A 13,274-nucleotide genomic window follows, 5' to 3' on the forward strand; every position below is an offset into this window, starting at 1 on the left:
AGTGAGAAAGAGTACATGCTTAAAAATGCATCGTTACCATAAAAAAAGAAGAAGCAAGAATGAAAAATATGTCTCTGAACTTTCATGTTAACGGTGACAGCGAAAAGTACTCTCTGACCTCATCTAAACCTAGTGTAGATTAGTTTCCTTTACGACCAGTTCACTGCTGGTTTTCCACGGCAGTGACTAAATTCAGGGCCCTTATTGAAGAGGAACAGAGAGCTCCTTGGCCGTTTTTGTTTCTTTCATAATGTGGCTTTCATCAATGAGAAATAATTTCTTGTGTGTTATTTTTAATTCCCAGCGTTCCAGACGAAGGAGGTCTGCCCATGGATGTTTGCATAACGCCGACCTCGCTCCAGATGAAAAGCCCTGGCGGCTGCACGGAGCTCTGGCTGCCAGCAGGGGTCAGGCTTGTCCCGTCCTCCTGCCGTGGGCTGCGGCACGTGGCCGGGGACGGGCTGCACCTGCGGCTGCAGGCGCGGGCGGAATTCTGCACAAGTGAGTAGTGCTGGCGGTCCTGTTTCTGCATTTGTTTTTTCATTATAAATCAAAGGTGATTTTTTTTTTTCCTTTGAAAGGTTGAACTTTTCCCAGGTGAAAATCACTGCTCATCAGCTGCATAGAATGAGCTGGGGGTCCAGAAGATGTGTTTTTTGCCAGCTCTGCCCATTATTAGCTGCATGTAATTGAACATGTTACTTAACCTTTCTGAGGCTTTGTTTCTTTGGGGTTTTTTTTAAGTGTTTTATTTTGTTTTCCTAATAGCCTGCACTTTTTTTTTAGAGCAGTTTGAGGTTCACAGCAAAATTGAGCAGAAGGTACAGAGATTTCCCACATACTCCCTGCTTTGTTTCTTTAATTGTAAAAAACCTGGCTCACAGAGTTGATAGGAAGATGAAATCAGATGGCAATCGTGCAAGACCTGGTTGATATTAAAGCATTACGTAGAAATTCATTCATTCAACAAATATTAGCTCATTGATCTAGGTGCTGGGGTACAGAAGTGGGCAAGCTAGGAAGGTCTCTGCCCTCATGGGGCTTAAGATTCTAATCAGTGGGAACAGGTAATGAACACACAAGTTATTTGGATACAGAGGTAAGTGCTGTGGGCAAAGTAAAGCAGAGTAATGGGATAGGGCGTGACTAGGGGCAGATGAGGGTCAGGGAAGGCCACTCTGAGAAAGCATTGTTTGACCGGAGAACTGAATGATGGAAATGATCGCATCCATTAGGGACATTTAATTAATTAATTTAATTTATTTATTTTTGGCTGCGTTGGGTCTTCATTGCTGAGCGCGGGCTTTCTCTAGTTGCGGCTAGCGGGGGCTATTCTTCGTTGTGGTACCTGGGCTTCTCATTGTCGTGGCTTCTCTTGTTGCGGAGCACGGGCTCTAGGCGCGTGGGTTGAGTAGTTGTGGCACACGGGGTTAGTTGCTCCGCGGCATGTGGGATCTTCCCGGACCAGGGTTCGAACCCGTGTCCCCTGAATTGGCAGGCAGATTATTAACCACCGCGCCGCCAGGGATGTCCGGGACATTTCTAACTAGAGGGAGCAGTACATACAGATTCTGAAATTGAGTTTGATGCATCATTCGACTTTGATTGTTGCTGTGCCTGTGATACTTCCAATATTTTGTTGTTGGCACGTTGATTCAGAAAGGCAGTAGAAATGTTTCTCGCAGTAATTTATCGAATGACCTCACTGGTTCATTGCCTCTTTGCCATGTGAATGATATGCTTCGGAGGATTAAAAATGATGTCAAAAGGGGAAACGGAGGCTGTAACAGCTGGATGGGATACTGGTTCTCAGAGAAGGATTATAGTTCTTATAGATGCACTTGATTTCCCTGTTGCCTCATGGATGCGAAGGCTTTCATCTGCATTTCTCCATGCAGCCCCAAGGGCGGTCAACAGGATTGTACTGAAGAGCTGCTTAGGAGTTGTCAGGTGTTCCCTCGCATCTCTATCCTGGCTTTTGAAAGGAAAGAGAAGTAGAGGGAGCTCCGTTCCTTTTTTGTTGGAGAATGATTGTGCTTAAGTGCTGGATTAGTGAATAACTAGTCTGAGTTGATCAGGGTTGGTTTGAGGAAGGAAATGTCCTGGGGCTGAAGTGGCATAGGATAAACCTAAGAATGACTGTTGGAATAACCATGGAAAGAAGAATGGGGCCATCAAGATGGGAGATAGACGCTCTGAGGGTACCACATGATGGACAGGGGAAGTGTTGTTTCAGGGAAGAAGCCTTGGGAGTCTGGCTCCTGTGATGTCATCACCTGTCTTTAGCGATGCTGAACAGTACCCAGAGCAGGAATCTTGGGTCACATCAGGAAACTGGAGAAAGGCAGGCGTGAAAGCCACAGTGGAGCGTTTTCAGATCTTCTGCTAGTTTTCTGGGACCATGATTTTAGGTCCTATAATGAGGAGGTACGGAGACCTTCCAGAGACAGAATTGGTATGTTGCCTACCCATATTCTATAACAGTTAAATAGCAAAGCTTGAGCCATTTTTAAAAATATAAATCAGCAAACATTACCGTCTAGTTTTAACTGTTGGAAAAAATAAATTGCTGTGTGTTGGTTTGCATCTGTTGTTGGCATTCATGGGTCTCCAATTTCTTTACATTTTTAACACATATTTTACTCAACAGTCTGAAAAGGAAAAACATTCAAACCCCTGTTCTGCAGTGCATGAAGGGTTATGCAAAATAGATTCCTCAGTATTTAATTGCTTTCGTGCTTTCCGCATAATAGGTGGTGAATAAATATTTGCCGACTGAATAAATATCAAATAGGTGCATACTGATGTAAACTGGAATCACAATCTGTGGTAGGAAGCGAGTCTTAACATTTATAGCATTCAATCTGTGTTTCAGGGTTTTTACAAAGTTGACTTTTCAACTATAAGAATGCTCTTTTAAGGACTACAGTAGACATATTGTTACACTGTTTTGAATGCATAGGTCAGACGTGACCTTTGACCCAGAACTGGCTGCAGTAAAATCTGAGGTAGTACCAGCATTGGATTCATCCCCAGGTGGCAGCGCTTCCCAGGATGCTCCTGGATCAGAAGGTTCTGACTTGAACCTGAGCCTGCATCATGCTGGGTGAGCAGCAGAGGGCAGTGTGTCACTGAAAATTTGTTTATTGGTTCTGAAAAGAACATTTTGGATGTCTTACCCAGGTCTACTTATTATCTGCTCAGAGCTAAAGAATACTGTTTGTTTCACTTTAGTGATACACGGCAGTCCTAGAAATTAAACAGAAGAATTTTTAACTCTAAGGCTTAAACTTTCTCACATCAATTTTTTTTTAATCTTAGAATATAAAGTAACATAAGCCAAATTCAAATTGCTTGGTTCTAATGGATATAACCTCATTTCTTCAGACTTTTTTTTAACAGACAAATATTTTTGTAGGTTTGGATTTTGTTTTTTGGGCTTTTTTGGAAATGAAAGTTTCCTTCATGAATGAAATAATGGAAACTAAGGAAACATACTGTCTTATACTGCTCTTTCATATACTATGGGAAATATATGTTTTCCCACAGCTTTAATCAGAAATTGAGTTTCACTCTTGGAAGATGGAACTCTTCTTAGGAGCCGTTTCATTCCCCGGGACCCGCCCAATAAAGACCAATTTCAAGATTGATTTTGTTTGTACGTACTGGTAGGATGCCAGAGCGGACATCAACCTCGTTTCAATCGAATTAAATTTAAGAAGTCTGTTTACCAGCAGTCACAGTGATGAAAAACTGTCCCTAAGCATAGCAGAGGAAATAGCTCCTTTTCTCTCATCCTTAATGTTGGTATTTGCAGAATGAGAGAAATAACGAGTTATCTATGTGACACAGATCATTTAGGGCAATACCTAACTGAAACATGTAGCAAAATCTGTTTTTGAAAACGCTTCCCAATATTTGCTTCTGCTTGAGTCATCAGATAATACTAACTAAATGGGTACTTCTGGGTAGATCATAAACAGTGCTTATTGGTGGTAATTTATTGCGGCTCTTAAACTCTTAAGTATGGTAATGGATTTGTCCCAAACCGCTAAGATTTGCTGTTTCCTTGATTTCCTCTAGAACTGATCTCAGTGTTTAATCAAAGCTCCCAAGCCCAAGAATGTTGCACGTTTTATTGCCAGTCCTGCGGTGAAATCATCATGAGGAACAGGTAAGGAACACAGTCAACACTGGTTCATCCTGTGCCTGGCAATGGCTTTTCTCTTTTTCTATCAGAATTTTTGAAGGAACTGCCAAGGGAGCAGTCTGTGGCCTTCAAATGAGAGCCACAGACTCAATGTCACTTTGAACCAGACCAGCCCCCAAATGCTCCAGCAATCACGGAGCAGCTAGATTTTCTCCAGCTGACAAAGGGGAACAATAGGATGCTGGCTTTGAGGGAGGAAGGCTTATCTTGGTGGAATAGCCGGTAGAGATAGGCCCCTCTCCTCTGAAAACAGACACGGCATCTGTCACACGTTTTAGCCATCATCCTGGTGAATAAACTTCTGCCACATTAAGTGAATTTTCTAAATAACAGAAGCTTTTGCAGCACAATTTTGTACTTGAACTATTTCTATTAGTGCCTTTCTAAAATCCATTTCCGGTTTCCCTGCTTATTGAAACAGCATATAAAGCACAAATCAACCTTCTCTTGATGCTTGGGTTAATGCTGTCACCTGCCTTCGAGGTGTGCTGTGATTACCCCATTGAGAGGGGAAGGGCCCTTTGCTGTATTCTTTGTATCCCCATGTTGTCTCTTTTAATTATTTTTCCATCCTCTCCTCCTGTCAGCCTCTTTGTTTCCTGGGCACAAACCCTGCTCTCTGAATTTTCTAATCACTCATAGGCTGGAAAGACAGAGCAAACCCTTATTATCGTTAACCATATTTTTTTTACTTTATGTGTTTTTGGCTGAGTTGGGTCTCTGTTGCTGCTCGCAGGCGTTCTCTAGTTGCGGCGAGCAAGGGTTGCTCTTCATTGCAGTGCACGGGCTTTTCATTGCGGTGGCTTCTCTTGTTGTGGAACATGGGCTCTAGGTGCGCACAGCCTTCAGTAGTTGTGGCTCACAGGCTCTAGAACGCAGGCTCAGTAGTTGTGGCATGCCGGCTCAGTAGTTGTGGCATGCCGGCTCAGTAGTTGTGGCATATGGGCTTAGTTGCTCCGTGGTATGTGGGATCTTCCCAGACCAGGGCTTGAACCCGTGTCCTCTGCATCGGCAGGCGGACTCTCAACCACTGCGCCACCAGGGAAGTCCCTGTTGACAATATTTAAAGGAAGAATTTCGAGCTCTTTGTTGGACGGGTTTCCTTGGAGACGTACATGAGACCCCTCCTCCCCCAGTGTTCCAGGTCTCCATGGAGGGATTCAGCAGATCTCTGCTGGGAGCCTTTCCTGAACCCTGGGCTGGCTTATGTGCTCCTTGGAGGTTTATTCGCCTGTCTTCCCGCTTAAACTGTAGGCTTCGGGTGCGGGATAGTCCTACGCATATTACTCCTCACTCGTATTTAGGGTGCAGTGTTGTGTAGTGGCTGGTAGTACAGACCCGGAAGCCAGCCTGTCTGTGTTTGTGTCCACCAGTTACTAGCTGTGACCCTGGGGAAGTTACTTAACCACTCTGTGCCTTCATTTTTTTTTATTATTATTACAAAAATATAGATAACAGTAAGAGCTACCCCCATAGGGTTTGGGGGAGGAGCGAAAGAGTGTAACTGGTAAGCATTCAGTATGTGATATTTCCTGCTGTAATTCTTACTCTTATCACTATCTTCATCATCACCGCCCCCAGCAGCAGGCTCGCTGCCCGAGGAAGAGTGCATTCTCTATAAATTCTTGCCGGGTTGACTCGAGTAAACGTTAGGGTGCTTAGCACAGGCTCCGGACATGCAGGCTCAGCGGCCATGGCTCACGGGCCCAGCCGCTCCGCGGCATGTGGGATCTTCCCAGACCGGGGCACGAACCTGTGTCCCCTGCATCGGCGGGCGGACTCTCAACCACTGCGCCTCCAGGGAAGCCCCATCAGCCTCTCTTGTTTGCTCTCTGATTCCTGGCAGCATCCCGGGTAGATGAGATCGTGGAAAGTTATGCTGGTGTAAGTGGGGGGCTTGTGAGCAGGGCACCCTCTGAGTGATTATCTTGGGGAAGCCACGGGGTGACTCTGAATCTGCAGGGGAGGGAGAACGTCCTCACTCAGGTTCCCTAAGGCTGAGGTGGCCACACTGTCAGGGATAGGCCTGCTTGAGCCTGGAAGGTCCAGAGCATCCCAGGTTACCCTGGAGTTTAACCAGGACAGTTTTCCTTCTCTCAGTCTATTTCTGGCTTTAGTTTAACTCTCAGACACAGTTTCTGAAACATGTGTGCCTCTACAGCAGCGAGAGACCTGGAAGTCACAGAGGAGCGAGTTTACTAGAGTAACGGACTTCCCTGGTGTGCTTGGACTGAAGGATGTGCTCGTTCATCATTGGCTGATACTGCATCTTCTGTTTGGTGTCAGTCCTGTTTATGACCCTGGACTTGAGAGCTCGGAGGGCATAAAGGCTGACACTGGAAGGCTGTACGCACTCTCCCGAATCCCGACCTTCGGGAGGCCGTGGGGCGAGAGGCAGAGCAGGAGAACGGGACCTGGGTTTGAACTCCAGCTTTACCGTCACTGGGGAACTTTGTCCACGTCACCTCAGCTTCTTCTTATGTAGATGTTAAGACGGCCTAGTTTCCTAACTTGTGAAGAGGATAAACGCTCTTACATTTAAGGCTGTAACATATATAATAGTAAATACTCGACAAGCTCTTTTTAGTTGGTTCCACAGCCTCCTTCCACCCCCTTTTCCATAATTGGCCTTATTGGCAAGCTAGCAGATTATCTAGTACAGTGTTTCAGGCCTTTTTGATTCAGGACTCCTTATTTTTGAGGAGTGCCAGGGAAATGACCCCCTCTCTCCCTTTTTCTTTGCGAGAAGGTCCACAGTGGACGTGACTTAGGCCTTGCTCACTTCACAAGGCTTCCCTGGACGCCTTTGCCTATCACACATGTGCGCCTGGCACCTGGGGGCCTCTTGAGCAATGCGGAGAAATCCTTAGTAGGCGACGGAAGGCTTTGCTTCCATTTCACTCTTAGGCAGCAGGCCCCGTGGCTCTCTGTTTGATGGAAAGACATGCTTCCTCCTGTGTCTGCAGAAGGATGTCATGCTGACTGTTTGCATCAAGCCCAGTGGTCTTCTCATTTCTCCCTCAGTTACCTGTGCCACGCAGGTGGTAAGGACATCTGTGCTTGTTGAGTAGAAAGTAAAACCAAAGGTATTTCAAAGGAGGCTTGTATGTGCTGTAATCAACTCATTGTCGGCGTCCTTTTCAGGAAGGCATCTTGGAATATGGTGGTCTGTCTTAGCAGGAGCTCTTGTATTGGGAGCAATGGAGCCGAGTTAAGATCTGCTTACCAGCCAGCCTTTCTGTCTGGGAACAAGTCACTTTGATTCTCAGTTTCCTCATCTGCAAAATTCGGAGGTTCAATTAGATAGACCTGTAAGAGTCCTGCCAGCATGAAAATTCTGTGCTTGGTCAACCTCAAAAAGTTGCACCTTGAGTTCTGTGAATCATGATTATTTGGATAGTGCAAGACTAATGCTTGTTACTTTTTTTTTTTTAAATGAAAAAGATTCTTGTCAAGCAAATTATAGGTGCAGAAGACTGTTTAACCTATTAAGACTCATTAATGGCTTTTAATACTTACTAGCACCGGGGTGCATGAAATCTGCTAATTACAGCAGTCTTTTTTCCTTCATTCAGAATCACACGTTCCTAGCCATTTGTTTGGTTGTTTGAAAATAATGCCTTGTTTCTTTACAATAAAATTCTCCAATTTGCATTCTTACCAGTTCAGCAGAGTTTTTCTGTAAAAATTGTCCAAACATATACAATTTTTGATCATTCTCTTGTTAACAGTCCCTAATATCAGGCAACAATAATAATAAAATTTAGTTCGTTGTGATCAGTCTCAGAAACAGCTAAATGGTCGTTGTGTTTGGAATTTGTTATGTCTTTTAGAAATAAATTCATGTCAGACTTGAATTATATCGGTTGGCCAGACTTTGAAACATCAGCCTGATTTTCAGTCGTTTGAGAGGTCTCCCAAGGTCTCTGGAAAGGCCCTCCCGGTTCCACCTGCACCGGCAGAGCTGGGTGTCAGCCCAGCAACTATGAGAGCATTGAAACTCTAGCAGGTAACAAGCAGAATGGACTTAACGGAAACATAAGAGATGTCAGAATATCCAACTAGTTGGTTGGTCCATTTGACAGACCAGCTATTATCGTAGTCTGAAAACAACTACTCCTGTGCATAGTCACTTTTCTGTGAAAGAGAACAAAGAGGTGAAAAGAGAGGATAGGCACACACTGAATTATTGGTAACATTGTACAAACTTTTGGAATAAATAATAATGCCAGCTTATCTATATTCTAGTGGCTATATTTTGAGCTTTAGATATTTGATCTTTTTCTTAAAATTCTTATTGCCCACTTGGTTCTAATCCAATGTGAAATCTCTGTATTACCGTTGTTAATATCACTGATTAATGGTTGATTTTAAAGTTAAGGCATTTCATTTTCTTGTCTGTGTTTAAGTTTTAAATAAACACCATCAATCAATAACACTTATTAAAGTTGTGCATTTTAAAATGTAGTAAAATGGATACTCTTCAACATTAGTGGTAGATCTTTAAATTGATCATTTTTTTTCTGAAGGCAATTTGGCAATACGAACTAAAAGACTAAAAATTGTTTATACTCATTGACCAAGTTTAAAAAAATAAATAAAATAAAATTGTGCATTTTAAGTTTTTTTCCCCCAAAGCTTATGCTTAAGATACGTTAAAAATAACTAAACATTTTAATTAATTTAAAGCATGTGTTGCTGTTCATCATAGAATCTTCAGCTGAGAGAATGTTCAAGAAATCATTTCACTCTTTCTCTGAGCTTCAGCAGGTTTTTACGTAAAAACTACCTTAAAAAAATGTGGTATCTATTTTCTTTTGAAAGTTCTCTTGGGAAGTAGATCATATCAAAGTTTCAGGGTTTTCGATAGATACACTTTCAGGAGAGCTGTGATTAAAATACATCTTTTGTTCTTAAAGGTTTTATGTTTTTTCAAAACATCAGAAAATTTCTTTCGGCTGTAAAAACACTTTTATCTTGGCAATGACTTGTGAATTAGGCTCTTTCTTGCTCGATGTCTTACGTAGATAGCTATGGGGTAGAGTATAGCTTTTATTCACCGGGATACAGGGTCAAGTTAAGTCTGCAGTATCACGTTGTGTGCGAATGTGCAGCAACGCTCCCAGATCTCTCTAAGTCTCAGTGCAGTTTCATTTCTGATCACGTATGAGGTTTTGACATTGCTGCCTTTGACACTGTATTGAGCATCTGTTTATTGGCACTACGTGCAAAATGTCAAGGGACAGAGAATCTTAGTGATGGAGAAGATCTAGGAGCCTGTTTAGGCCCAACTCTTACTCTAAACAGGCACCTTTGTTTGTCTTCCTCCTAATCTTTGTAAAAATTCAAATCCGACCTATCACTCCCGCACCTTAAATTCTGTGATGCTCCCCAACTATCTGTAGAACCAGGTTCCCGCCCCTTAGGTTGACGTGTCACACCCCATGTCGTCTGTACCATCCCACCTTCCCTGTCCCCTTTACTGACGTTCTGTGTTACCAGGAGAGGGAATATATTCCAAGGGAGAGAGTTAGTTTGGAGTCTGGAAGACCTGGGCTATGATCCTGCCTTTTTTCATCAGCTCTGACTCTGTGAACTTGTAGAGATTATTTAACATTTCTGAGCCTCCCTTTCCTTCTCTGTGACGGGAATGGAAATTCTCATCTCACAAAGTTGTAGTAAGTATTACATGGAATAAAGTGTGGGTGGTGCCCACCTGAGGTTTTCTTAAGTTCAACTAAACGTGCAGACTCACAACACTACCACCGGCCACGTTTCTCGCCTTCGGGGCAGTGGCAGGAGTTCCCCTCAGCAGAGGACCTGCAGCAGTTCAAGCAAATGACAGGTCACATACCCCTCTGGGGACTCTTGTCTCCCCATGTGACACGGTTCCAGGTACAAAGTGCAAGATTCATATCTGGCAGGTGCAGGAGCTACCCTGAGAAGAAGCCTCATGCCCTAAACAGCCAGTAGCTCTTGTGATAATCCTTTGGCATGGTTTCTAGTGTTCCCCACGAAGACCTACATTCAGGGAAGTTTAAAGCACAGCATCCTCATCTAATATTTACAGCTCATTCAAACGTCTTCCTAGTCCAGATGCAATAGACCAATCAAGGATCATTTTTACCATAGTCAGTGTTGCCTAGCAATGTAATCAATGCCTACCATCTACCTGGCTTCCAGGGTAACAGGTCTAGGTGGTTAAACCGAAGGTCGGATTCTCAAGCAAAGGAAAATATTTGTTAACCCTTTCATCCGAGTATGCTGCAGACCCAACCAGGGGCCTCACATGTTATAGTTATCAACGCTCGTTTATTTAAGAGCTTACACTATGAGTCAGGCACTGTGCCTGACACTGGGACTCCAGTGGCAAGTTAAACATATATGGTGCCTGTCTTCATATTGTTTCCTGCACCTGTGATGCCCTTAGTTCCTTTCAATGCCTGGAGAACTCCTGTTCATCCTTCAAAGGTCTGCTCAGATGTTACCTCTTCTCTGAAGTCCAGCGGCACTCTACTTCCCTAGCACTTTGTACATGTTGCCCTGAATTCATGGATTGGTTTTGCGAGTCCACGAATCCCCTAAAGTAATATGCAGATTTTGTGTGCAGGTGGGAATGTATGTTTGAAGAAAGGGGCTAACACTTTCATCGGATTTTCAAAGGGGTCTGAGCCATCGCCTCCCTTTCCCCCCTCAACTCCCAAGCATTTAGAACTGCTGCTCTGTTATGAGCATTTGTTATATTCTGGTTTTGGTATTTGTTCATAGATGTATGTTTCCCACTAGAATGTGAATACCTTGACAAAGGGACTGTAGGTACTAATATTTTGTGTCAGCAGAACGCCTGACTCCTAGTAGTAGACTTTTAGAAAGTATATGTTGAAAGAATCGATTCTTAATCTCTCAATAGACTCAGCAATTTGAATGATGCTAGTGGTACAGCATTTCCTAATTTAAAAGGGAATGTTCTTGCTTCTAGTAAACTGAAATCAGCCTTTCTTGTTCGTACTTCTGTCCTCTGGAGTTAAAATTAAATGTCTACCCTCTTCCATGTTGTAATTGCCCTTTTATGAGACTCAGAGTTGATTGGGGAAATCAAAGAAAAAGGGTTCATGGGAGGGAATCATTTAAAAATGATACATTTGCATCTTAAATATTTTCATTTAAAACATGGCAAATGTACATTAACGTACTAGTATTTTAGTATGGAACTAATATCTTTTTGTTGAATATGAGTCTGCTGCTGTGGACTTAGCTTTCTTCACTTATGCCATCCTAAATTCATTATCCAGAGTTTCCAGTTTAGGTTTCTTTAAAGTGGAATGAGAAGTTAGACACTGAAGCAGTCTGATTGCAGAATTCTTCTAGATTTTTATTCTTTTTCCCTCGCCTCAGTTTTTTTTATAGTTGTATCTCCCACATTCCACCAGTGATTTTGTTTTTTAATAACTGACTTTCCTCTGCTCTGAAATGTTTAGTTTTCAGAGGAATAGCAACTCATATATCCTTGGTTTACATGTTTGATTAAATTATGTAACTAAAATAACATGTAACAAACTAACGTGTTTGATTAAATTATGTAACTAAAAAAAACATGCATAAGTGGCATACACAGGTCTGTGATCAAATACAGTTGATCCTTAGCAGGCAAATGGTCCAGTCGACTGGAGCAGAAGTGAGCAAGTACTCAGGGTGCTTTAAGCTTTCATGAGATTCAAAGGCATTAGGAAGACCAGAAGCATGTTTGTATTCTGGTTGGTTTTTTTTGGGGGGGGATAAATTATTTTGAAATATCCTCATCATCCTGCCCACATTTCTTCTCCCCTTAGACCAATTTAGATTAAAATAGAGGTAAATTTAGATTAAATCTTCCCAATTTAGATTAAAATAGAGGTAAACCATGGAAACGTCTCAGGTGTCTATATTTCTACAGGAAAAAAATGAAACCATTAAAACAAAAGCTGGGAGCAAATATAAGGGGCTACTTAATTGTAAGGATGTTCTAAGCATAAATAATAATGACAGAGTGGAGCTTAATTTCTCTTCCCTTGAGTGTGGCCTGGATTTAATGACTCAATTCCAAACAATAGAGTGTGCAAAGGCAGAAATAGGAGCTCTGCTAGTGGAGGAACCTTGCAGATGCCACCTTAACCGAGTGATCAAGGTTGACATCCCCAGGAATAAGTCATATTGATACAGTGTCCTCTCTGGGTTTGGTGTGATGAGAAGTCACCTCAGTGGTAGACATCCCCCAAACCCATAGTCTCAGTCTAATCTTGAGAAAATACCAGACAAACTCAAGTGAGGGATATTCTGTAAAATACCTGGCCAGTGCTTTTCAAAAACCTCAAGGTCCTGAAAAACAAGGAAAGACTGCCACAGAGCACAGGAGATGAGGGAAACATGATGACTAAATGCAGTGTGTTGTGAATTGGATCCTGGAACAGAAAAAGAGGACTTTAGTGGAAAGTAGTTTTGACAAATCCTCACTGGTTATGTAAGATGTTAACATAGGGAAAGCTGGGTGAAGTATATATGAGAACTATCTGTACCACCTTTGTAACTTTTCTGTAAACGTAAAATTACACCAAAATAGAAAGTTTATAGAAAATAGTAATGAGAGAAATCACAGAAGAAAGGGTTGGATGATTTGAAATTTAAGACACGTTAATCAAATTAGAGGCAATAACACTGGAAAAATATTTGTCACAGATTTTAGACAAAGGACTGATATTCTTAATATAGAATATACTTGTACAATTTAATAAGAACATACTAACATCTCACTGGAAAATGGCCATTGATCATAATTCACAGAAGAAACACAGTGGCAAATAAATATGACAGCCAGTTCAATCTCACCAGTAATAAAGGAATTGCCAGTTACAGCAGTATTGAGAACATTTTCACCAATTACATGGAAAAATGATAGTATTCAATTCTGAAAAAAGTAAGTGGAAGAATTATAGATTGGTACAGCCTTTCTGGAAAGCAGTTTGTCAATATAGGAATTGAATTTTAAAAAGATGCACATTGGGACTTCCCTCGTGGCGCAGTGGTTAAG

The 13,274-nt window shown here is 42.3% G+C and overlaps 1 protein-coding gene across 6 annotated transcripts in view; it reads left to right on the forward strand.

Moving 5' to 3' along the window:
- UBE3D (ubiquitin protein ligase E3D) overlaps positions 1 to 13,274 on the forward strand; it is a 161,443-nt gene that overhangs the window by 8,864 nt on the left and 139,305 nt on the right. For all 6 annotated transcript variants that reach the window (XR_009521956.1, XM_060030293.1, XM_060030295.1 and 3 more), the window contains exons 2-3: positions 305 to 501; positions 4,084 to 4,174. Coding sequence is in view for 5 of the 6 variants with exons in the window: in XM_060030293.1 (XP_059886276.1) it covers positions 305 to 501; positions 4,084 to 4,174 (288 nt within the window). In the remaining variant the exon portion in view is untranslated. The remainder of the gene's footprint in view (positions 1 to 304; positions 502 to 4,083; positions 4,175 to 13,274) is intronic.

Source organism: Delphinus delphis, chromosome 14, assembly GCF_949987515.2.
Source record: "Delphinus delphis chromosome 14, mDelDel1.2, whole genome shotgun sequence".
Lineage (NCBI taxonomy): Eukaryota > Metazoa > Chordata > Mammalia > Artiodactyla > Delphinidae > Delphinus > Delphinus delphis.